Source organism: Homalodisca vitripennis, chromosome X (assembly GCF_021130785.1).
Source record: "Homalodisca vitripennis isolate AUS2020 chromosome X, UT_GWSS_2.1, whole genome shotgun sequence".
In the NCBI taxonomy this organism is placed as follows: Eukaryota; Metazoa; Arthropoda; class Insecta; order Hemiptera; family Cicadellidae; genus Homalodisca; species Homalodisca vitripennis.
Genome location: NC_060215.1, coordinates 64,523,708 through 64,551,499, shown reverse-complemented (window position 1 = coordinate 64,551,499; position 27,792 = coordinate 64,523,708). Strand labels below are relative to the sequence as shown.

The window sequence follows — 27,792 nt, the reverse complement described above, 5'->3', positions numbered from 1 at the left end:
CAGTATTAATATTATCCACTTTCTTTAATGCTTTCAACTCTCAAAAACATTTTGAAAATAGTAAAAAAAAAACAACCTGTAGCGCCTGTTTTGTTTAAGCTCAAATAACAAACACATATACCTCATAGCTTATGTTCAGGGAATTATTTTTAAGACTGTAACCAGTCCTTTAAAAAAAATCAGTCCATTAAACCATCTTACGGTAGCAATAGTTAAATTAAAAAAGGGAATAATTTAACACAGTTTGACACAAATCTGAAAACACAATCACATCCATCCATCGTGAGTATCAACATCATTAATTAATTTTTATAAGTTCACTTCCAAGGGAATGTTATGGGAAAAAGAAAATCAATATTAAGTAGTAAATCAATTTTTTGTATAAAATATATTTATCGAAATGATTAAAATAACTTTATCCATAATGATAAAATTATAGTATATGTACACAGAAAATAGTCAATAGATAAAACAAATATTTTGTTTTACAGCATTAATTTTTAAAACCACCCCCAAAACTTTTCCTAAATCCTCCACTATCTCTTCCTCCGCCCCCTCTGTTGAATCCTCCTCCTCCTCCTCCTCCTCCCCCTCTCCCAAAACCCCTACCTCCCCCTCTTCCCCCAAAACCACCCCCTCCTCTTCCCCCAAAACCACCTCCTCCTCTTCCTCCAAAACCTCCTCCACCTCTTCCGCCAAAGCCTCCCCCACCTCTTCCTCCAAAACCACCTCTACCTCTGCCCCCTCGAGGGCCACCTCTACCACCTCCTCCACGCTTAGCTCCTGGAGGCTGTGGAAGGAATCGCTTCAGTGGTAAGAGCTTGGCTGGATCAATAAAAAGCTGTAACAAACATGACAATTAAAGGTAAATCACAACTAAAACTTATGAGTTAACCAAAATATTAAAATTACTTTAGTAATGTGGAACACTTGTAAATTAAATTCTAACTAAATTTACAAGCAATCACAATTTTATTGTGCTCTTAAACTAAGTATTTATTTAAGAAGAGAACTCCCATTCTATTTATATAAAAAATGACTTTAAATTATCAAAGTAGCTTAATTAGTACTCTTGTTTAATTTTCTAGGCAATAGATATGGTTACTACTTAGCAGGAAGGTTAAACGAACAACATTCTTGGAATATATTAAATCAGAAGACTATGTCCCGCTTTCAGAAATCATTCAATGAGGCTCAGTCATATTAATACTGAGCATATCATACTTGTTAGCATAAGAATCAGATCTCTTGGACAAAACGTTAAAGTTAATACTATCAATGTTACTTTTTAGTCAAACAACTTGGTATTTTAATCACTGACTGTTATTAAAGAATAATTTTAAATGTAACATTAAAAGACTTGACAACTGAGTAGTATGGAGGCTAGGACTCTGAGTGTATGTTCTTTGTAAACATTAAATGCTACCCATGCCCCTTATTAGATTGGTTGATTATGGTTTGATTAAATAAGAGTCCAAGACCGTACATAAGCAAAGGTTTCTGTCGTTTTTCTTTCTGGATCAATAAAACGCTGTTGACATTATAGTTAATGGATGAAAACAAACAAATATATTGCTTTTTAACATATATTTAAAAAAAAAAACCAAAAACACTTTCTTCTAAACCCTCCAATATATAAAAATCTCATGTCATGTGTAGTGTTTGCACTCCTTGGCTCGACCGATTTTTATGACTTTTTGTGTATGAGAATATTGTAAACTATATTTCATATAGCTAGTTGATTAGGGTGTCCCTAGCCAGAAAATACCTGTCTTTGATCTGGTATAAAAAAGTACCTATAACCCCAAATTTTCATCCTTCCACACCCGCCCCATTTTTAATTGTGATTTTAGTACTTTTGTATAAACAATATAAATAATTTAACTGAGGTTTGTTTATCAAACAGAACATTATGTTGTTGAATAATAGATATCGCTACGTTTGCATCATTGAACTTTCATCTACAAATGCGCAAGCCATTGTAGTGAAGTGTTGCATCACTTTTGACATTTCATTAAATACAGTGTGTGAAAAATTTTAATTCTTCTGAATTTATTTTAATTCTTCTGAATTTATTTTAATTCTTCTGAATTTATTTTCATTCAGAAGAAAGATGTACGTGTTTTGTGACTGTGAAAGATTGGTAAAATACTAAAACATGAAGTACAAACATGCAAAATAGTAGAGAGAAAGAACAGACAAAAAAACACAAGATAACAAAAATGTGGCTGAGAGCATTTTACAATTACATGCATCTCAATTACAAGAGGTAGTACAATGTCAACAACAATTTGAACAGAGATAAGCGTGTCAGTTCGTAATTGACACACACACAGCAAATGACCGATAACGCCAAAAAGTACATTGAGACTTTAAATTTCCTTTGTCTCATATTCGAGTACGAGCCAGATATTGCATATTCCACTCTTCCAAAAGTGCTGACTGGTGCTATAGACAAAGAATGTCCCCATTGTCAGTAATCAAATTCAAATATGAGTCAGCAGACATGTGTTGTACTTCAGGAATAGTGCAACCACCAGAACCACTGAACGGCTAGCTCATCGGCATGGATCCAGGTTTAAAACTTCTCTTGAAGTCCATTCGCACATTCAATTCATGCATCCAAATGACATCATTCGGGGCAACAGAAATACAGTAGAGTCTCGGTAGTTATCCGATCTTTTGGAGCAATATGTCATGTAAACATGATTTTATGCAATATGTCACGCGAGACAACCCCTTTTGTCAAACCAAACTGTACTGGCAGTCCTCAAAGCTTAAGTAGCTTTTTTGCTGAGAGGTAGTCTTGTACATAGTTAACTTGTTATGTTTCTGCCGTTTTTGTTAGACTGTTAGTTATGTTTTGAACTTGTCATGTCTATAAAAAGTTGTGGCGATGGCTTCAAAACGTTAAAAGGTGGTTTAGTTAAAGGAAGAAAAACTGTAAGCCTCAAAAAGATTACACAATGGTGAAACTTTATTAAAAGTGGCACAAGATTATAACGTGGAAAAAAACAGTAGGAGATTGGAAGAGGAATCACAATGACATTGAATAATAGTGTTCTCATTGAGTCACGGCAACTGCTTTGGAAAATCAGAAGACAATGAAAAAAATGTGAGAACGAAAAAGTAAGCCAAGCTTTGTACCTGTAGTTTACTCAACATAGAGATAAAGGTATACTGATAATCAGGACCAATTTTACAACAGAAAGCCTTAAAGTTTCGAAATGAACTTAACGAAGGTGAATCTGATTTCACAGCTAGTGTAAGTTGGATCGATAGATGGAAAAAAAAAATGGAATTCGACAGCTTAATATCTGTGGCGAGAAGCTTTAAGCAAACTGTGAAGCTGTTCAATCGTTTAGGGACAAACTTTATATTGGATAGTGAAAGCCTATCAGGTGATTAAATATTCACTATGATGAGACTGGTCTCAATACAAATTGTTACCAGCAAAAATACAGGAAGCAGGAAAGCAAAAGACAATCACAAACTTTTTTTACCCAAGCTTAAGTTTAGTTTCATAGTTCACTATACTGTATGTCAGTATGTACCTACTGTAAAACATGTTTTATTACTTTGCCTTAAGTGCATTTTGATGTGCAAATAAAATTAAAAGCTCCCATACACGATCCGACCAATCCGTGGACACCTCTATCGAGGCATCCGCAGTCAGGCAGGCTGGTGAGAATTTTAATATAGAAAAACTAGAGTGTGTTGGACATGTCCAAAAAAGGAAAGAGGGCTGGTTGTGAAAATAACGGCATGACATGAGGGGGAAAAAGGTAGACTTACGAATAGTGCTATTGATTCTCTGCAAAATTATTACAGACTGGTCATTAGGAGAAACAAGAATTACTTAGAAAACACGAAGAAGGTTGTCTGGGCAACATTCTTTCATAAGGCCTCAACAGACGACAATCCTCAACATTATCTATGCAGCTGTTTGTGGTAGTATAAACAAGCTTTAAAAAACAATGAAACTACCACCATAAGAATGCACTTGATCAAGCTGTTATAGAAGCTATTACATTCACATACCAGCACTTAGCTCAACCAGGAGTTGTTACAAAAATGCCTACATAACACTCAGAACCTAAACGAGAGTTTCAACTCTGTGTTATGATCTCAAATACTAAAGACAAATTTTGTTGGTCTGAATACATTGAAATGTGGAACCTTGGATGCTATCTTAACATACAATGATGCCAATGCTGGCAAGCTTAAAGTTTTGCATTATCTAGGAATTAATACCGGTAAGAACTGTGTAAAAAACGCTTGGTGACATAGATTGGCAGAGAGTTCAAAAAGCGAAAAAGGCATGTCAACCCGGAGCAAATATATCCAGACAACAGGCCAGAATTGAAAAGAAGAATAAGAGAGATGTAGAAAAGTTAGAAGAACCTGAATATGATGCTGGAATGTTTTAAAAGCTATTTTAATAAATAAAATATATATTGTTTGCACCTAGCAACATTTTCATTGTGATTCCTCAAAATTCCAGTTTTCTAATTATAACCTATTATCTCAGCAAGTACTAAAGATAGGCATTTTAAATTTTGTCCACAGTTAACTATGTGTATTTAAAGTAATCTGAATATCTAACATTTAAGAAAAAAAAACCAAGTAAAATAATACTTTTTTCCAAAAGTTTGAAAAAATTACAAAAATAGAAATCAGTAATGAAAAAAATTACCTGCAATTGTTTTTTTTTTTTTGCTTTCAGTGTGTGTGAAGAAACATCTGTATAGAATGAAATAAAAATTGTAAAGCTAACCAAACAAAAAAATTGATATTTTTTGAGATAATTGGTCATCAATTTGTGCTAAATAACATTAAGAAGATAGGAAGTCCATCTCCCCTTAATAATACAGTTCAATGGCGGTTGATATCCTCCCCCCCCACGGGTATTGGCTGACCATTAGTGAAATGACAATAGTAGATCGGGACAGATTGTTTTTGAATTCATTTCATCAAATATTCATTCATGGTCATATATCTTTCAGGACATGTTCCTAGCTAAATATTTGGCGCCATATTAAATACTCAAATTAACATTATGATAATACTAACCATCATAATGAAATTAAGTAAAGTAAAGATACATAGTATGAAATTAAAACTTGTAAACACTCTTCCTTAAATTATTATCTGTGATTAGCCTCCTACTTTGAAATTTTGAAGAATTACTTAACAAAAATATAAAGAATTTATATAAATAAATTTATTTTCAAAAATGCACTTTTTGTGAAAATTAAAGTATGATAAAGTATGTCATATTATATACCAAAAGAAAAAGCATTAAAACTTAATAAAATGACACCACTCTCATCTCTTTAGCTTGATTATGAGTAAAGCTGTGTGATTTCAAAATATGTTGGTTCCGGTATTTTGGTGGATTTTAAGAAATTTGATATAGCCGTAACTTTCAAACTGTTTAAAAATTTTTGGGGGAAAATTGGCATGAGGACTACCTTCATACCAAATTTCATCAAATTATGAGATAGTGAAGTATTTTTTAAAAATTTTAGTGTGTTGATTTCATATGGAATGATCCATTTACATCCCCTTATGAACATAGCCGCATGGTCAAAATTTTATGGATGAGAAATTAGTAGATAAGAGTAGAGCATATTAATCAGCAAAGGTTCCAATACAAATATTTAAATTTCTCACTTCAATAACCCCCGGTAGATTTATTCCTCTGGTAAAGGCTTGACCTCCCTCCTCCATTAAATTTAACACTTTCAAATAGTGTAAATAGGGATAAACAAACAAATTCAATGACTTATGATAAATTACATTGAATTCATTCATGGTGTAACAATCTATTGACTACTTTGACACTATGTACAATGAAAGATTGATTGCTATTGAGGTTCTTTGCGTTGTCATTGCCAAATTACCACTCTGTCATTTGGGTATGGATATGCCAAATCGAAATGCATCTGATTTAATGAATACTGAAATAAATTGAAAACTGCAGTACAATACTGCAGACATGGCAGCAATTTTTACGAACAATGTCCCACTACTGGTTTGTAAAAAAAATAATTTATGACCACATTATGCTGAGTTTTGGCGAAACAAGGTGGACTATTTTTATGCACCAGGTAGAACTGGCAAAACATTTATCATTTTCCTAATTATTGCCGGAATACGACAAATAATGGCATCGAATTGGGCATTGTATCATCTGGCAATGCAGCAACTTTATTGGATGCAGGTGTGACTGCTTCCTCATCATTTAAACTGCCCCTAAATAATCTAAATAACCCAAATGCGTATGCAACATGAAAAAATAATCGTTCATGGCCAAATCGCTCAAACAATTCAAAATGATAATGTGGGATGAACACACTATGGCACATAGATATTCTGTTGATCAACGCTTGCTTGGAATCATCGCCACTGTGGCGTAATTTTGAAATGGTCCATCTAAAAATGAACGTGCGCGCCGTAATGCTACAAGATCCATCCACTGACACATTATTGAAATACCTGTTCGACATTGAGGCAGTAAAAATGAAAGCAGTAGATGAACGAAATATAGATATATAACATCAGATTACTGATATTGCCTCTCAATAATTTAAACCTTAGTATCTTAACAAAATTGATAATTCTAGTCATCACAACAAGAAATTTAAATTTTAGGAGAATTTTGTTTCAAAGTGACTTAATAATATCTATAACCTTATATAATTTTCATAAAATGTGTTTTTTTTTTACTCACCTTTAACTTTTTTTCAAAAGAAGAAGCAGAAACATTTTCATTTGGTTTAATTGAAACATAATAATCTTGTAGATTGCCAAATATTTCATCAATCTTTCCTATACACTCCTTATTTTCAAGGTAGATTGGAGCATTGAAATATGGAACGTCTTCTATTTCCACTTTACATACAAGATCTTTCTGACAAAGATAACTGTAATATCCCAATGGTATTACCTGAAAAGAAAAATAAATTAATGTGTCAATAAAATATATTCCTTATCAAAAGTCAATTGAAATGAAAAAAAGACCTTTACAAATAAAAGTACATTTGTGTTGCAGAAGATTTAAAATATGATTAGTAATATTACTATTTGTTTTACACCAGTTTTAATTTTAAGGAACACTGACACTAGCTAAACCCTAATGTCGGTGATTCTTGGGATGGCCCCTGGTTTAGCACATGGTGCTGCTGTGTATTGTAGCTTACCACGTGATTTAGGAGGCACTTACATCAGTAACATGCACAAATTACTTTGTTAAAAATATTATTTCATTCATTATAAAACTGGAGAATATTAATGAATTAGTATGCCGTTATTTACTCTAATGTGTGAACAATAAATCACTCATTATACATTAAACTACCTATAATAAATATCCATATTAGAAATATCGGACATTATAAGCTATTATATACAATTAGACTTAATTTAATATAGGAGGATATTTTTGTTTTAGATTCAATGGCAAGCCTATAAGCTAATTATATCTTTGTTACGCTGATGTGATTAATTTTATCTTACACTTTAGTTGTTTTCTTTCAGCTACTGTTCGAAGACTGGTGTTACGATATGTAGTGGTGAGAGAGAAGTGATCAGGAGAGTAATTGAGTATTGTGATAAAGAAGTTTGTTCTATATAAAAGGCAACTGCACTTGCTGTAAAGATTTATAATATGCCTGAAAAATGTCAAAAGGACTCAGAAAGCAGCAAAGAATGCACAAAATAAACATCTTTGTAGCCCTCGGTTTGTGGAGTGGAGTTCGGAAACCCTTACGCGGAGGCACCTGATTGTCGGTTTGTGACGCGAATGCCCACCACACCGCTTGGGGGAGCAGCAACATCAACAATCGGGGTGAGTTGCCTCTTGAATTTCATAGTAGAATCTAACTTAGTTATTATGAATCAAGGCTGTAAACCTACTTTTGTACAAAGAAGAGGTACAGGGGTAAGAGAAAGAGGTCTTAGATATAACTCTGACTAGCAACTTTATTGCAACTAAAGTTTTTAAACTGGAGTGTGCTTGATGAAGCATCTGCTTCAGATCATAAGTATATCTCCTTTTGACATGAGGTCGTATAAAATAAAGGAGACCTATAGAAACCCAAAGAAAAACAGATTGGGTAGCTTTCAATGCAGAGCTAAAAAACAATCTAGTAAGGGAAAATGGGTATCAGGGGCCAAGGGGTCGAGGACATGGCGAACTCTTTGAAAAACGCCATGATAGAATCGTACCACAAAAGCCTGCCCCGTGATTGAGAAAAACTCAAGGAAAAAAGCATGTTGGTGGAACCAGGGGCTGGAAAACCTTGAGGAAAAAACCTTCGCAGAGCATATAATACATGCAAACGTGCAGGGAAACTGGGATAGGTACTCTGCTGCTCTAACAGAGTACAATAAAGAGGTGAGAAGAGCTAAGAGAAACTCGTGGAGAGAGAATTCTGTCAGAGTATTGATAAGGCTCCTGACTGCGCAAAACTCCAAAAAGTCCTAGCTCGAAGCCCCACAAATGCGGTGGGTACTATACTTAGGGAAGATGGGACCTCACACCAAGGATCCTGAGGAGACTCTTCAGTGTTTACTGAATACACACTTCCCAGGATCGTTTCAAACCAGTGAAACAGTTGTTAGTGAATGGCGGCGAGAACCTAGATAGAGATAGCTCGTTCCTAAGGTGGACTGGAACTGTGCAAAGACTGTCATCAACTACTTAGGGATAAAACGGGGCCTTGGAGTCTTTTAAGCCGTTCAAATCACCAGGTACCGATGGCATTTTTTCCCGCTTTTACTGCAGGAGAGTGGGGACTTGGTGTATCCCCTGCTCTACGACTGTTTTAGAACTAGTCTAGCGACAGGAGTCATACCCTCATCTTGGAGGACCTCTAGGGTTATATTTATCACGAAGCCAGGCCAAACCCTCCTATGAGGTTGCAAAGGCTTATAGACCAATAAGCCTAACATCCTTCTTTGTCAAGACCATGGAGAAGGTTCTGGATAGGCATTTAAGGGACACAGTCCTCATCAATCGTCCCTTACATCCAAATCAACATGCCTATCAGAAAGGTAAATCTTGTGAAACAGCCCTACACTGTCTGGTTGGCAAGATTGGAGCAAGCTATTGAACAAAAGGAAATAGCTTTAAGCAGTGTTCCTGGACATAGAAGGAGCTTTTGATAATACGAGTACTCACTCTATAGTGTCTAAGCTTACATCCAGGGGTACGGAGGAAACTGTTGTTAGGTGGATAAGTAACATGCTTAAGAGCAGAAGAGCACAGGCATCTCTGTGCGGAATCACAAGAGAGGTCAAAACGCAGCGAGGATGTCCACAAGGAGGTGTATTATCACCAAGCCTGTGGAACATAGTTGTGGATGACTTACTCTGGACTCTGAATGAACAGGGTATGTATGCTCAAGGCTATGCAGATGATGTTGTTATACTCATAAGAGGTAAGCATATGGTAACGTGTCTGGAAATGATGCAGAGAGCACTGGCCATTGTGGAGCGATGGTGTGACGAAGAAGGACTTGTAGTAAATCCTTCGAAGACCGTCATGATACCATTTACAAGAAGAAGGAAACTGGAAATCACACAGCCAGTCCTATGTGGGGGCCAGATACAGTTAAGCAGGGAGTTCAAATATCTAGGTGTCAAACTGGATGATAAACTCACCTGGAATTGTCATATGGAATACATAATCAGACGATCTCAGGACTACATTGATGATGGTGAGACGTTTGCAGTAGGATGCACATGGGGGCTTTAGACCCGACATGTCACACTGGCTGTACACCAGAGTCATTAGGCCAATGATGGTTGTATGGCTCAGTGGTATGGTGGCCAAAAGTCCAACAGGTGACTGCCGCAAAAAACCTGTCAAAGGTACAGCGGTTGGCATGCTTGGGGACAACGGTGCCATGAGAGGAACACCAACCGACTGCTATGGAAGTAGTGCTAAAACCTCCCACCCCTAGACATATTCGTCATAGGAGAGGCTAGGATGGCTGCCTACAGACTGAAAGTGCAATGGGAAACTGGCATTATCACCATGCTAGTAAGCACTCCAAGATCGTTGACATTCTCAAACTGGATATTCTAGAAATGATGTCTGACAGAATGGCAAAAGGTTACGGACTGGGAAAAAACCATTTCAAGTCAACATTGTTGAGAGGAAGGAATGGTCAAAAGGTGAGCCTGACTACATGAAGAAGGCTCTAACCTGGTACACGTGACGGGTTCAAAGACTCTGAAGGGTACTGGGGCGCAGGGGTCTGGTGGAGCCAGACCGAGGGTTTTAACTTAAGCTTTAGCCTAGGTAAAACTGGCAACTGTCTTTCAGGCTGAAGTTACAGCCCTTGCAGAATGTGCAAGAGTTAATGTGGAAAGGGGCTTACAAAGGCAAAAACATCTACATTAACTCGGACAGCAGGGCTGCTCTGCAGGCCTTGGCCAACCATGGACTGTAATTCGAAGGCAGTCTGGGGAATGCCCTAAGGTCTTGAAATTGCTGGCGAAAACCAATAAAGTTATTCTAACTTGGGTGCCTGGACATTAGAGGAATCACAGGAAATGAAGGGGCAGACGGTTGCGCTAACCTTGGGAGCCAACCGTCTTCTTACCGGTCCTGAACCAACGTGTGGGGTCTCATATAACTTAGCACGTAGATCAGTTACCAAGTGGATGGCTAACAAACACCTACAACATTGGAGAAACACTGAGGGGGAATGTACAGGCAAAGCGGATGCTCAAGGGACCATCAAGGAACATTGCAGCAGATGCCCTTAGAATGAGTAGAACGGAGATCAGAAAGGTGACTGGTTTTATTACAGGTCATTGGATATTCTGAAGTCACCTGAACAGAATAGGTATTCCAGTTCAGGAAACACTGTGCAGGAAATGTGGCGAGGCTGACGAAACAGCAGCCAAGCAACGTTCATATTTGAATGTCCGGCATTACAGATCAAACACGCTCAAGATCCCTAGGTGTTCTTATGCATACGGAAGAGGGGTTGGAACAGGAAGGCATTGTTCAGAAGATCTCATGGTTTTGTAAAGGCTGGGATTTGATACAGCTTAAACCTGGGAGAGGGTGCACAATAAGCCGGATGGCTGAGAGGCAAACTACCCAGGCCTAGGAAACCTGGCCCTCTGTTAAAAAAAAAAAAAAAAAAAAAAAAAAAAAAGCCCTCGTAAAAACAGGAAGTGACCTGATAATCACAACGCACTTGTAGATGACTTTGATATAAAGGTACAGTCAAACCTCATTATAACGAACCTCAAGAGACCGGACAGAAAATTTGTTATATTGAGTATTTTGTTATAATGAGGTTCGATATATTGAGGTTAGGTTAGGTACAATTTCGCAACATCAAGGTTCACAGACTATCGGCTAGGTTGTGTTAAAACGTTGTGAAATCGTATGCTGTACTGTATTTAAATAGTGTGTAAAACAAAATAAAAATGCATTTAATTTGGAACAATTAAACTTTATTTTTATTTGTTTGTTTAAATTAAGAATACAGTATGTAAAACAGAAAAACCGTAATACAGTAGCTATGTACTTTTAAAACACATTTAAAGAAAGTTGAAAAGCAAACATGACCTAAACAAAACTTAAAAATCTTACGCTACAGATAATAAAAAATACATTCAAATAAAATACAGTACTTGTACTGTACAGTATTACTAAACTGAAAATTGTTAAAGGTTAAATGGCCTAATCTACATTTTGTGTTTCAATGGCATCATTATTGATGCTGTTTTCGCCCTGTTTGTTAGAGAAAAAGTCAGTAATAGTAGTCTGCTTATGTGATGTGACGTTGATAATATCCAATGAGCAATCCAATTCAGTTACAGATTTTACCACACTTTGATTTATTTTTTCCAGGATTATTAAAAATTAGTTATATTGAGGTTGTGAGTATGCTTTATTCGTTATGAAGAGGTGAAATTTGTATTGATTCTTATGGAGACCTCTAGGAGATTTAAAAATATGTGTTATATTGAGGTTTGACTGTAATTTAAATTGGATAAAATTGTTCCAACTTTAAAGAAATCATTACTGGTACTATACGGTACTATTTAGAGCGATTGGACACAAGATTTGTTCTAAAGGAAATGGATTTTATGTGGAGAAAATGTGATAATAATCAAAATGATCAGTCAATAAAGACCTTTAAAATGAGGTAAGCTCAACCTATCTTCTCATTTTAAAATCTTTCAAAAAAGACCCCTACCCCTCCAAAAATGCCACTTTGGGCTATGTTTGGGTGATAACATTTATTTTCCCAAATCCTTTGGGGTCAGTATATGGGGGTTGATGTTTAAAACAAAGGTGTCAAGACACCTAAGACACAGTGTCAAGACACCTGTCTTGGGTTCAGCCTCTGTACATCATGGAGGTGGTGTACACTAAAATATATACTTTTAATAAAGAATACTATATGAAATTTTAACACTTTTACTGCCGCCTCCTAAATTTGACAACTTTCTTACACTGCCACCCGTTTTAATGATTTAAAAAAAAAATCTTTTTAAATCAATTACAAGAAAACCATGGAACTTACAACAATTTTTTAAAGTTGTATTCTTCCTCTTTGTACACAAATGCTCATGCATAAATATTTTCAAACCGAAAGTCTAGTATGAAAACATTTAAAAAAAAATAAAGTTAACCAAAAACATCACCATGTACTAGTCTATAGTATATATATATATATATATACACACACACACACACACACACACACACACACACACACACACACACATATATATATATATATCATTATTATTTGTTGTATTCAGCATTGTTACTACTGTCACCACACACACATACATTGCTAAAACCTGTTATCATATCTCATAGAAATGCTGTTAGAATATTATATGGGCTAAGACGAATGGATAGAGTAAGCCACTTGTTTTCTGAAAAAAAAAAAAAAAAAAAAAAAAAAAAAAAAAAAAAAAAATTCACTTTTAATCAGATTTATGTGTATAGTATAATAATGTATGTACACAAACACTTACATCAATTTAAAATTAAAGAAAATGTTAGGACTACACGGTCTGCACTAAATATAATATTAGAAGTACCTGATATGAGGAAAGAAAGGAACAGGCATCAATTCTACTACTTGGGACCAAAGATATTTAATGGTTTTGTGGAGTTTGTGATAATGCGATTTATTTTGAAACAAAGCCGAAGGTAAAAATGAAAGCGCGTCAATATATCGTGGAATACTCATAATATTTTGCATGAATATTTCTTAATAAACACATATTTACTGTTTTTACTTCGTTGGTATATATTTATATTTCTGATTTGCTTTTGTTACGTGGAGATGTTATATATATATTGTTGTAGTTTGTTCAAAGTATATTTTTGTTAAATAGATTTTAAGTTTTTTATATGTTATTGTTATTTATTTAAAGTTTATTGTTGTTGATTGGAAATGATGTTTTATATTATTGTTATTAATTCCTAGATGTTTATAAAATGTTATGTTATGGAAATGTTGTGTTGAACTTGAACACACACGCACGCACGCACACACACACACAATTGAAATCCACTTATGTTCTAAGTATTTTTTTTAGTGTGGAAAGTCTTGAAACATGGTTCTCTACAGATGGCAGTTTTGCACTTGCTACACTGATAGGAAATGTCTCTTCTTGTAGCCTTGCATGATCGTTTTTTTTTTTTTTTTTTTTTTTTTTTTTTTTTTTTTTTTTTTTTTTATCAAAGAGCTTAAGTTTTTATTACTATTTTTTATATTTGTTGAAAAAATTGTCAACATTTTACTTGCATCTCCAAGAAGTACATCGGTAGTGAAATCAGGATCATTATTTGTCACCTGGGAATAAATCATCACTTGCACTGTCACTTGAAAATCTGAGTAACTCTTCTAGCACTTGATTGTCTTCAATACTATCACGATACATTGTATTTACTCAAAACAATTACTGTAAACTATAGTAATAGCAAGCAAATTAATAACATTGCAGGCAACGAATTAGCAAAACGACAATGGCCGACGAGACGATTTCATAAACCAAACACGTTTTTCCTAGATTCCAGATGACTGCCAACAACATTTTATAGATCATATAATCCATAAAGGAAGAAATAAAAACTTGGAAATAGCGAATGAATATCAATGCCAAAGTCCAAACGTGTTTAAATGTATTTTTATTACTGTATAAAAGTCGGTGCCGTCAAAAGACGTTGTTGGCAGTATATAGAATTTCATGACGTTGTCAGCAGTGAAAGTGTTAAAGCCCCACTTCCAAGTAAAATAGAATAGTCTTACGTATGCCTCACCGTGTATAAATTTAGATAATATGAATGACAAAGTTCTAGCCAAATCTTGAGAGAAAGAAATAACAGATATTAACAAATTTTACCAGAACATGTGCCTTTAATGCATATAAAACAGTGTGAACAACTTTGTTGAATCAGTAATAATACGATAATCAAAGATTGAAACTTGGGCATGAATTTAAAAAATTACACTGTTATCACTAGCAAACTTATAAAACCCCAATAGCAGCATTTTCTGCATGCTTTTTAATTTGTTTAAGAAATAACAATTGTTTTAATTATAGCTATGTAAAAATTAAAATTGTAAATACATCTGAAATAATTAATTATTTGTTTGTACTTTTTTGGTTTATGACAATTTAAGTATTTACCGTTTCAGGTGGTCCTTGATCAAAGCCACCTCCTCTTCCACCAAATCCTCCTCGACCACCACTAAACCTTCCACCACCTCCTCTCCCTCCACCACTGTGAAAACCTGAAAAAATATCCAATCAACTTAATATAAGATAACAACAAAATCAGCATTCCATGCTCTTTTTGAATCCCAAGTTCACTAAGCAATAATTTGTAGAAATATCTTATATTGTACTAAATGTGAGAGTGATACATTTTTTCTGTACAAGGAACATATAGAAAATTCATTGTTAAGAGTAGTAGGCTGTATGGTCTTTATAAAATGAATAAATGTTTATTAACCCTCCGAGCGTCCATCATATTTCCCTAAACGTCCACCTAGTCTTTTTTTTGCATAATTCATAAAAAATCTTAAGAATGGTTTAAATATAGAGTATTATACATCATTTTTCTTGTAAAGAATCACAGAATATGATTATATAAAAATTAAAAAAAAAAAAAAAAAATTCTTTTTGCAACAGCCTGTAAAAGGGAAAAAAGTTTTAGAAAATATTTTTTTAATATAAAAGTATTCACATGTTATTATTATATTACTTCTAGTACAATTTCATAATATGCAAATTATAGCAAATTTAGTCATGAACACATAAATATACAGGGTTATAGGGTTCTGTGAATATATTCATAATGTTATACAAACATACATGGATATGCACAATTTGAATTTTTGCCTATTTGGTATTGCTAAGTAACACAACAATAAAATGTTCTACTGATGCTAGAGCAGGCTGAGAGCCTACTTCTTCTGGTGCTGTTCTTGTGAGTTCATCAATTAGAACCATCACAAATTTTCTTCTGGGCATAGCCTTGCCTGTGTTTTTTGAATATAAGATAAAGGAGTCAAAAATTGCCATGTCATGGAGATTATAAAAGATTTTTTTCTAATAGCGAGTGGTGGTCCACGAGCATGATACTGTTATGTGATAGATGGATTTATCTTTCATGTCCACTACACCCATGTGTAAATTATACTGCTGTATCATGTATGGCTTTACAGCCTCACAGTGACTTTTGAACCCGTAGGTCTTGGGCATGACAAGCTGTTGACAAAAGGTATACTGGTTTTCGGGTTTTTCGTTTGTTTGTACCCTACTGCTAACACAGGCCCTCTTCTAAAATAAACACTGTTGTTATATAAATATAATATTATGCCAATAATAGTGCGGGTTAAATTAATTTGATCGGCAAGTGCCCGCCATCTTAAAATAAGACGGCGACGTTTGGAGAAAGGTGCTGTTGACTTAAAACAAGTTGGCCGACGCTCGGAGGGTTAAGCAAAACTGAATAATTTTCCTATAGGTTATATGGCAAAAGCCACCTGAGTGCCAAATTTTAAATTTCTGATTTATACAACCTAGCTAATGAACTTAGCAGTATATTTTCCAACCTTGCCACTCGGGGGGTTAAGGAAGTTCCAATAAGCACATTGTAATGTGGTGGTGCACAGTCCTGTCGAAATGCAGGATCGTGAGCACCTTGTACTAACTCATTTATTAACTTACAGGGACAATGTCTTTTTGTACCATGTCTAAGTATTTCACACCATTCAAATTTCAATCAATAAAGAGAGGTCCAAGAACTGACTTTCCCAAAATATTTACCTATGTACATTTAATTTTTGTGGTAATAGCATATAGGCTTAAACCATTCAGTGCAAGGTAACGTTTGCACTATAATATCAGTTGTGATGATTGACTGTTACATGTAAAGACAATAAAGCTTCAACACTAAAAAAAAATCGCTATAAAATAAAATTATCATTCTCTTAAATTTCCTGCAACATTTCCCCACAAAACTGAAGCCTTAGGTCATCAGGATCATCTTTTTTTTAATTGCTGATGAAGTTGTACTTTATATAGTTTTCTTTAACTTTTTATGTACAATATCTTTTGAAATGCTGGTATGAAACGCACTATAACACAGTTAATAATTTGGATTGAGACATATTTTGATCAAACCTCAATCTGAATCTCTTCTGTTATAATGCAAGAGTGTTCTAATAGTGAAGCATCTTTGGTAATGAATGTTGTTAAAAATTTACAAACTGAGAACCTAATGTATGCCCTCTCTACTAATGTATCTGGATATGCAGCATTGAATAAACATACTGCTTTGTGTAAATTTCCACTAGCTTCACCATAAAACAAAATTATTTCTACTTTATCTCCATTTGACTAAATTATTTTTTGTAACAAATAACAACAATAAAGCGTAGCACAGTAACTGGCCTGAATGTTTCTCAGTAATAAACAATAGATAAAATGTAAAAGCAGGCCCACTGCATTTCCAAGTACTACTGAGCTTTGGTCAGGAATAAAACAAAATAAATGCTACGTTACTCATCTTTGTTAATTCTTGTTTAATGTGTTTTACATATAGATTTGGTCTCATAATTTCTCAAAATACTGGTGAACAAATGTTTTATTTGCCTAGGAATACATTAAAATGTGACTTAAAATAGGGGGTTTTAGGGAAATATTCCAACTTCAATTAGCCCTGTATTGGAGAGGGTAACATACTTACTAAATGGAGGATATAGCAATAATGTGCAATAAGGTTACAAACATCTAATAAGGTTCCTATAAAAAGTTTTTGACTTACTCGTCTACCATCCCATTTCTGAGAGAGGGGTTGTAATTCTTTATACGTATTACAACCCTTGGTTGGTTATATAAAGAGTCCAAGTATACCTCTTTGAGTAGTTTAAAAAAGAAAGATTAGTAGGGGAATAGGACTTCCAAGACACTCTGTATATTCATTTACCTTGCATACAATCTTCTATATTGTATTTAAGGAGACAAACTTTATATTTTCAGTTCTTTTACAAGTACACTTTAAATATAAAAGAGAGCACTAAAATACAATCAAAGTTCAAGACTGATGTATGTTCTCACTTACCTCTGCCTCCTCCACCTCCTCGGCCTCTGAAAGACATTCCTTCTTGTTAGTGCTCTGCAAAAACATAATCATATTAGTTCAGGGAGAAAATGCAGTCCGGTAAGCATGTTATAAAAGTAAGCTTTTTATAACAATTTGAAAATATAAGTCACTTTTCCATTGTTTACGTTTTAGCAACGATGTGAGTTTTGAATGGGTGTCAAAAGTACAAGGTAAACCTCCACGAGTACAGTTAATTTAAAGAGCCAGACAAGAGGTCTTGAGTTTATTGGATGTAGATTTAATATTGACGGCCATTCACTGGGTCATGTAATCATATAACAACATAGTATTTAACAGCATTGTTTTCCCGTTTTTGAATAGTGTAGATATAATTCAATCCATTTCATAACAGTGTCACTGTTAACTCAATCCCACTCTAGTTTATCCTACTGTTATCTTAGATTCTTTACTGATGTTAATCCTTTTTATATAGTTTATTTACTGTTTTTCCTTTATAGTATTTAATTAATTGTTGTTATTTCTTATTTAAATAGCTCTCATTAGGCTCTATGTTCTATGTCCTATTGCTATACAGTGTTTACTAGCCTTACAATTTCCAGTCTTGTACAGTTGTTACCTGTGTTGTTTGCTGGTCATGCCTCCTTGTTGTATGTTACTATTTACTCTCTGTCTTATTAGCTCCTAAGAAAACTTTAGTACATCTTGTCCATAATTATTTTTTTGTTACTTTTGTATAAAATTGGCGATTGCCGTTGAAATAAATAAATAAAATAAAAATAAAAAAAATAAAATAATAGAGTAAGTTTGTGAGATATTTTGGTGATAATTTTATTTTTTTCTTATTGTGAATTTCATAATTTATGGTGGTTAGTACTTGTAGTACGTTGATACATTTTGTACTGTATAGTTAATGATGGTGACACAGTTAAGTTGGTCAATCAATGGGAAGCATGGCGTGAGATGAGAAGTTGAGTGTTTGCGGCTTGTGTGGAAATACAATTAAACCTCGTGGAAATGCTTTAAAGTGCGGAATTAACTGTGAAAAGTGGTTCCACATCGAGTGTGTTAACATTTCTAAAATAGAATATAACAACGTAAAAATTGCCTTACAAGTCAAAGGAGTAAACTGGACTTGTGAACCCTGCCAGGAGCTAACCTCGGCAAACTCTGACAGTGAACGTTCTGGTTTAGTGCTGGAAGAAAAAATTGATAAGCTCTTCGAAATTGTAAAGGGTCTTATTGTAGATTGTAAAGGGTAACTGACAATCTGCTCCTAAATGAAAAATTCGACAACGCTTTTGACGTAGGTAAATCGAAAAACATCTTGCCGGTAGGCTGTTTGACCATAACCTCAAACGACGTTAGTCCTAGGCCTATGAAGGCTAAAGACATTGTTGAAGTTCATAAGACTCCCAATAACGACAAGAGAGTCAGTGATAGTGCAAGTAGTGATCTACAGGATGCCCCTACTTATGCAAGTAAGGTTAAAAATAATTCTAAGCAGTACGTGGCCTGCAGGCCTAAGCCTAACCCACATCAATGTAGTAATAATTCTGATGCAGACAATGAAGACTTCTGCACTGTGTCCTATAAAAGTAGACGGCCATTTAAACCATTACTTAATCATAAAGAAAAGACCACAAGCAAGAAACCTAATAAACTTATATCTGGTAAAAATAATAGCAATCAACTCTTAGCTGTGACTAGGCAGTCTTGGGTATATATCACCAGGCTCCAAGTATCTGTAAATGAAAATGATATTATAAGTCACCTTGAGGCCAACTTAAACTTCAAAAATTTTAACTGTGAAAAGCTACAAACACGACATAATTCCTACAATTCATTTAAAATAGGAATCCCTCCAGAACTTGAAAATGAAGTAATGAACCCTGAATTATGGCCAACTGGAATTTTAATCGGAAAGTATTTCCCTCCTAGGTCTAACAAAAATCACCAAAATGTAAATACTACTTGTAAACCCAATGAAAATGTTTTTTTAGATCCAGTGACAAAAACGACTCAGAACTAAGTATGGCTGGCACACCAACTAAAATAGAAAGGCTTGTGCATTTCTCAAAGTATTGTGTGCTTGCAATACTCTTTCTTAATATACAAGGAGTCAGTGATAAACTTCCACTTTTGGAAGATCTTGCAATGCAGGAGCATTATGATTTCATCTGTCTTTCAGAACATTGGTTGCAGAGCGGGAAGATTGATTTCTGCTGTTTAAGTGGGTATAATCTAACTACTAGCTACACACGAACAGTCTTTTGCAGGGGTGGTACTCTCATCTTTGCTAGGGATGTATATGATTTTAAGCCTATAGACCTCTCTAGTTTTAGCCTTGAAAAAACTCTGAAAGTGTGCGCTATTGAAATCGACTCACTTCAGCTCATAATTATTTCTATTTACCGTACACCAGAAAGCAACGAATGGGTCTTTCTTGAAAGCATAGAAAAAATTCTCCTCTATCTCAAGAAATGGATTAATTATAAAATAGTCATTGGAGGAGATGTGAACGCCCAGTTTGACGTCACCAAGGACAAAAAATCAGTAGTAGATTTTCTCAATGTTATTCGGCAGTCTAATTTCTACCACCACAACTACCAACCTACTAGAGGAGAAGCCTGCCTGGATAATGTGTTTTCAAATATAAACAAAAATGACATTTTTTGCCATACTGTGCCCTGTTATTTCTCAGATCATGATGGCTTAGTGTTTCGGTTTTTGTCTAAACAGTCTATTGGACCTGATAAGACTGATGATATTTTTGTTCTACGCAGATTATTTTCAAAACAGAAACTAGACCTCTTCAAGGTAAAAATCAGTAAAATCAATTGGCATAATCAGCTTTTTCTGTACAATTTGATTACACATGGAAATGCGGTTAATAATCCTTTTACACTGTTTTTTGAAAGTATACAGACCGCTTTTGAACAATGTTTCCCTCTCTGTAAGTATAAAACTAAACCCAAATATGTTAATAAGTCAAATCAATCATGGTATACATCATATCTTATCAGGCTCAAGGGTCAAGTTAAACTTGCATATGATAATTTTAAAATAAATCAGAACCTCAACAAACTAGCCTATAAGGATTTAGTACATAAATACAAGAAAACAATAAAAGAAGCTAAGCTTAATCACAATGCTAACTTAATTGAAAAATCTAACAATAAATGCATGACAGCTTGGAACCTAATTAGGCCTAACCTGCAATCTAAGTCCAACCATAGCTGTATTCCTTTACACTCCAGTGTTCTTAATGACTTTTTTATTGAATCTGTCAGTTCCATCAGAAATAACATTGTAAAACCTGAGACTACTTTTGAGCAATTTCTTAATTTAACACAAACAGATCAGCCTAATTTTAACTTTAAACTTGTAACTTGTGATGATGTCCTTATGGTCATCAAAAAGATGAAAAACTCCAAATCTCAAGATTACTATGGTTTCTCAAATTGGTTGATCAAAGAAATAGTACATTATATTGTACACCTCTTACTTACTGTATTAACGTTTGCCTTCAAGGAGGTATTTTTCCTGAACGCCTAAAAATTTCCAAAATCTCTCCAAAATTCAAAAAGGGGGATAAATACAACCCAGGCAACTATCGGCCTATCTGTCTGGTACCTATCCTGTCCAAGGTACTTGAACACATTGTACACAATCAGGTAAACCACTATTTTGAGTCTTGGTCACTCTTTAATGAACAACAATTTGGCTTCAGAAGTGGACAGTCTTGCATGGATGCAATTGGGGCCATGGAACAGGATATTAGAAATGCCTTTGAAAATAAAAACTTTGCCTGGGCCTCTTTTATTGACCTTAGCAAGGCATTTGACTGAGTGGACCATGGCACTTTGCTTCATAAGTTTAGTTTCTATGGGATAAAAAATAAAACTCTTGAATTTTTCAACAGTTATCTCCATAATCGAAGGCAAGCGGTATATACAGGGGGTGTATGGTGTTCCACAAGGCTCGGTCCTTGGACCCCTTCTGTTCATTATAGCCACTAATGACTTACCATATTGTCTAAGAAGTAATGTATACCTATATGCACATGACACTACATTACTTACATGCAATAGAGACCTAAATAAACTTGAAAACATGGCTAATCATTCACTTAAAACTGTTTCTGAGTGGTTCTCTGCAAACTTGCTCTTATTAAACGAGGAGAAAACCCAAACTATTATTTTTGGACTGAGATCAGTACCTCCAATAAATAATTTTAACACTAGCAAAGAGGTTAAGTTCCTTGGAGTTTGGATTGACCAAAGTTTGAGCTGGAAAAAACAAATAGAGCATATTTGTACTAGGCTAAGTAGATTAACATTTCTTTTTCGTAGGCTAAGTGACATTTTACCTGATGACTATGTTAAGACAGTGTACTTCTCACTCGTTAAATCTGTTCTCAGCTATGGAATTGTTTTTTGGGGGAAAAGCCCACACCTAAATAATGTTCTAGTCATAAAAAAAAAGGTTTTAAGAGTTATAGCTAAAGTTAGCCATAGAGAACACTGCAGGCCTATTTTTATTAAGTTTAAGATTTTAACTGTTGTTAATTTATACATATTTAATATCCTGTTAACTAGTTTTAAGAACCTCTGCTTACATGTAAAAAGGGCTGAGGTACACAACTTCAACACCCGAAATAAAAACAATTTTGATGTACCTTTTGTTAGACTTGGAAAAAATCAATCTAGTCATAGGATAGTGGGTATAAAAATGTTAAATAAGCTGCCTAAAGAAGTGCTTAATCTTACTTTTAAACAATTTAAAATAAAACTCCAAAATTGGCTAATAAGTAATCCTTTTTATCATGTAAAAGAATTTTTTGACTTTCCTGCTGCTGAAATCTGTAAGTAATTAACCTAAGGTTTTCACTTCTCTCACTGCCTGTACATTGTTATTTAGTTCTAATTTACCAAATAATTAAGGTTGTTTTCTTAAATTTCAACCACAAAACTTTCATATTTGTGTACTTTCAATCTCAATTTTATAGTTCCTTTTGATAATTGTGAACAACATGTTTCCGTTTTTTGACTATACCTCATGCATGTAAATCTGTGCCTTATTGGTAATAAAGACTGATTCTTTGATTATTCTTTGATTCGTTGTATTGTATGAGACTTTATTTCTGGTTTGAATATTATCTGATATTGGGATCAGTATTTTTATGACTTTTTTAATTAGTTCATTTTAAAAATTCCGTCAAATGAAAAACTAAAACATAAAAAACTAACTTTAATTGAAAAGAATGAGATTGTAAATAAACTTGAAAATTGTACAACAATCACACAGCTAGCGACAGAGTATAGTGAGGGACGGGCAACCATACATAATATCAAGAAAAACAAATTAAAGCCTGTATGAAAGAGAATGATGATCTTTCAAATAAACGGAAAACTTTGAAAAGTGGTGAGATAAACATAATCTAGATCTGCTTGTTATTGGAAAGGCTAAAAATCCAAGAGATTTCAAAAATGTAAATCTCCCTGTAATATATATAAATCAGAGCCGTGGTTAGATGATGAAATCTTTGCTTTTGCAGGAGTTTCATCAAAACTGTACCAGCAGTCCAAACATTTAAAGGACACATGAAGGAAAAGAAATGGCCTCAGAAGGCCTATTAATCTTAGACAATTGCCCTGAACAGCCTGATGAAATCGAATTAAAAACAAGTAATGGCTGTATTAAAATATTTTTACCACCCAATGTTACCGCAATCCTACAGCTGATGGATAAAAATGTAACTTAGATTATTAAAATTAATTACAAAAAAATGTCTTCTTTATAACGTGTTGAATAGCGACAAAAGTATTTTTCAGTTTCTTAAGGAGGCCAATCTCAAAAACGTTTTCAATCTGCAGAATGCTTGGGAGAAAGTAACTAAGAAAACACTTGCCTGCTCATTGGCGAACGTATGGCCCAATCTTCCACTGTTAAAAGAATATAAGAAGCAAACATCAAAAAAAGGGCAATCAAGCCAAGACAATTCAAGTGTTAAGATCAAAATTAAAATGAAACTGAATTGAATGAACTTCAGAGAGCCATAATAGTTATTTTGTAATTACCATTTGTATAAGTAACCACAAGAAAGTAAACCAAAAATAATTCAAATGAAAGGAAAATAACAAAGTAATATGGATTATTTATCAGTAAAAACAGACTTCCCAGACCAAATTTATTTTTATTCAATTCTTTTATTGTATAACTTTAGATAATACACTCCTAAAACATGTTAATATTTTACACTTAAACAAATCTAAATATAATTGATCTTTCTGGAGATTTTATTTAACTAGCATTTCCATTATTTATATTTTTGATTGGAGTTTGTTCGTTGTTTTAGAGCTTTCTAACTCTGTAAGATGGTATACTCTTCAGCTTGGATTGTGGGATCTACTTTGGATTATGGGATCTACTTTGGTGACAACATCCGTCTTCAGGGTTTAAGCTATGATCGCATTTTGCGAAACGAGCTGAGAAAATGCAACTCTATTGAAAAAAGCTTTTAAAAAAATTGTGACGAAAGCGAGAAAGGACAAACTAACCACAAAAAGTATATAGTATTTTGAAAATTAGTTTACATCGATACAAATACTGTTTTTGAATGATACTAAGACCATATATTTCCTTATCACATTTAATTTCATGTATATATATATACATAAAATATTGGATAGACACTGTCACCACTGGTCGATAAACTATCTGGTTGGAAAACGTCTGCCTACTCTCAGATCAAAAAGAATATATACCCGAGTTTGAACGTTAACCACAAACTAACTAATAGAGCTAAAATTATGGGAGTTACATTAAACTTAAACTTGTTTAATTCTGCCTCCAGACGTATAAACCAAATTATTTACAAACAATAACCATGTTTTGTGTCTTTAACAATGAAAGAAAGTACCGGTTTTTTCGCTGCACTACTACTAAACTGCAATTTTAAAAGTTACACTATTCATCGTTAAACTTGCCATTGGAGACCCAAAGCTCGTATGAAAAAACTGATGGTACATAACCCATTATATTATAACAATATATAATTTACTACGGCTTCATCTTGCATTTAAGGCCGCGAGTGGACCGCTCACCATCGTTGCAACACGGTCTGATGGTTCGCACGTTCTGAGCAGGCCCCAAATGAGTAAAATCTGTTTAATTAAGTTAAAGTGGTGTTAAAAAAACTTTCACTTTGTGTTTATAAAAATATATTGCCTTTAAAACAAAAAATAATGACTATAAGCTTAATAACGTGACCCTTTGAGGTACATGCAGAAACGTTGAAAAACATATTGATATAATTTATATTGTACAAAATTGTGAAATCTACATACTTTTCCCGTTGTATTTAGACGGAAATTGTCACATTATCGGCCGGAGCGACAAAATACGAGTTTCGCGTTATTAACTTACTGGAATCCTCCTACAGAACAAAAGAATATAAGGTTTGATGGGGTGGAAATGAGAAATAACAAAGTTCTAGAACATAAAAAATGGAACAACTGTTCAAGCGCGGAGCAATATTTCCATGTTCTACATCCACATCGGGCATCACGTGACCTTGATACAACCTCGTGATGACCTCATTGGATGCGGCACCATCTTTGCAAACGTAAATGAAAAATAATACTGAAATGAGCAGAATTTTGATCCAAATGAACAATGTTTTTCTTAAATTTCGAGCTACAGATTAATTAGTTGTTATCGAGTTGAGACGAGTGCCGAAGGTGCTGCTGAAGCCCGCGCTGATGTCAACGAAAGAAAAACATCCCTCAAGATAGTACCTATCAGTAAAATATCAAATTCTAGAGGGCAAACTTTGGTGCGTTGCAAAATGCTGTGTTCGTACAAAAAACATTTTAACTTTTCCTGATTCTTCACTCGAAACCGTGAAACTAAGTAACGTGTTCTCACACCCGTCACATAAGAAAGGATTATCGGAGGAACCAATAGCCACAACGGTACTGTCACAACTGGCCTTCTGCGCGTCTCCCGCAAGCCACTGTTATCGCGTGGACTTTCAACCTTCTTATCGCTCGGCAACCTGTAGGACAGCCTTGTGGGGCTTGAACTATATGTTTCTTGCGTTCTGAGAACATCCTTATGACCGTGGTAAAATATGAAAAAGTTTGGGGTTGACCAAGTAATTACTGAGAATTACCCTGAAACATTTTATGGCAAATAAAAAAGTCCGGAAATAACCTGATGTCATAATGTGTTTAAACAGGTTTAGTATTTTTTACTGATTATATTTTTAAAGACAGGTTTGCAACATAAACAGAACTGGACTCCATCTAAGAAATTTAGCATGGTGCAGTACTAGGGTTAAATAGGAGTCTGAGTGAAATAAATGGTTATGCAATGGTGCAGACCCATCCAGGTCTCTAGCTGGGGCTGTTGAACTAAGTGAAAGATCCATACTTAATAACCTACTAAGTGCAAAAGGTTAAACAGTATGCAGCATGTGTAAACATAAAAACTATATCTAAATTTTTTAAATATACCTGGTAAAGATGCCAAAAATTCACTATTGCAATGTTTAAGGCCTAGGCCTAGCAATTTATAACTCTAGGAGGGAACGACTAACAACTGCATGGTAGACACCTTTTATCTCATTGATTTTGAGTAGATCGCACAAAGGAGTAAAGTGTTATTCCATTATTTTGTTACCAAAATGGGACTGTGATATATTTGAGGTTATTCGGCATGAAGAGCATCTCTTTCATTGTAACGCCAATTACCTGTATTGCTTAGAAAAATCATTAATAGGTAATCCCGTATGAAAGAGTAAAATGAAATAATTTGTTTACTTACCGTAATTCCTACACAATTTTGAAATCCCTTCTCGCAACAAACAAACTACCCAACACTCTCACCAGCCACAAACCACACAAACAGATCACGATCACTCATGGAAGAATAGCAAAAAAGCATAGAGAAGTGGAACCGGAAATACCTAGTTCATTTTCTTCAACTGTTATTGTTAACAAAAGCGAGGTTGAGATGATTGTTGACCATGCAGCTTTTTAGTTCTTCCCTTACAACACCAGAACAGTATTAAAATACAATTTATCGGAAAAAAATTGAAGTTTCTTCAATTAGATGGAATTTAATAATATAACGAATTTATATATATATATATATATATATATATATATATATATATATATATATATATATATAATTTAAAGAAAACCATTAGAAACTTTTAATGTGTATCGTGTGTTGGATTACCACAAGTCTCTCGTCCCTTAAACCCCGTGTTTCTACCGTTGAACAGCGGGTCATGGATATAGGAGACAGAGTAGACAGCATTGAATCTGGAATTGCTTCTAACGTAGGAAGCGCAAAGTCTCTGGCAGGCAGCAGTCAAGTTGACGTAAGTCTTGTTGTTGAGGAGGTGAATGAGAGGTTGTTACGCTCGAAAAATATAATGATATTTGGCCTACCTGAAAGCCTTATGACAAATCCAAATGAAAAACGTGACAAGCGTAATATTGAGGCTATTTTGTCATCAGCAGACCCAAACAGCAATTCGAGCAGCTTGAGATTTTTTCGTGTGGGTAAAGGATCAGCTTCAAAACCCAGACCTCTTAAGATTATTATTGGTTGCGCAGAAAGAGTTAACAAGATTTTGAAAGCTTGCACTAAAGATGTCATTCGAGGACTAGGTTCAGACTTCTCAAACATAAGTTTGGCCAGAGACAAGACTAAGCAGGAGTTGGCCCATCTGGATCCCTTGAGGAAGGAACTATCACGCCGTTTGAAGGAAGGTGAAGTAAACTTGACCATAAGATACTTAAATGGTATTCCTAAGATTATGCAGTCAAAAAACGAGTAGCTTCCCACGGTAAACCCTATACACTTACAGGACTGTATCAGAACGTAAATGGCATTCGCTAGAAGACTCACACTTTATCTGAAAATTTGCTTCAATGCGTCTATGACATAATTATATTTACGGAGACAAACCTAAATCAACACGTTGCTTCTTCTGAGCTGGGCTTCACTCATCACACTATATATCGCAAAGACAGATCGGAGCTTACCAGCCGCAAGGGGGACGGTGGTGGGGGTTTAGTAGCAGTTTGCAATAAATTTCAGTCCAATGAAATATTATACGCTAATTCAGTTTGTGAAGC

General features: G+C 34.6%; 1 protein-coding gene across 1 annotated transcript; it reads right to left on the bottom strand.

Moving 5' to 3' along the window:
• Window positions 1-369: 369 nt before the first annotated feature.
• On the bottom strand, window positions 370-26,565 carry LOC124369087 (probable H/ACA ribonucleoprotein complex subunit 1). The gene is made up of 5 exons (XM_046826810.1): window positions 26,465-26,565; window positions 17,633-17,686; window positions 14,692-14,795; window positions 6,737-6,952; window positions 370-841 (listed from the first exon to the last, which is right to left on the bottom strand). The coding sequence occupies exons 2-5, from the start codon at window positions 17,667-17,669 to the stop codon at window positions 494-496; spliced, it is 705 nt and encodes a 234-aa protein (XP_046682766.1). The 5' UTR covers window positions 17,670-17,686; window positions 26,465-26,565; the 3' UTR covers window positions 370-493.
• Between the last annotated feature and the right edge of the window lie 1,227 nt (window positions 26,566-27,792).

Bases quoted from the DNA above. Each gene is read 5' to 3' on its own strand.
- LOC124369087 (XM_046826810.1), bottom strand. From the start codon at position 17,669: ATGTCTTTCAGAGGCCGAGGAGGTGGAGGAGGCAGAG. The intron at 6,953-14,691 runs GTAAATACTTAA...TTTTCTTTTCAG, and splicing joins ATCAAGGACCACCTGAAACG to GTAATACCATTGGGATATTA. The intron at 842-6,736 runs GTGAGTAAAAAA...TGTTTGTTACAG, and splicing joins CTTTTGAAAAAAAGTTAAAG to CTTTTTATTGATCCAGCCAA.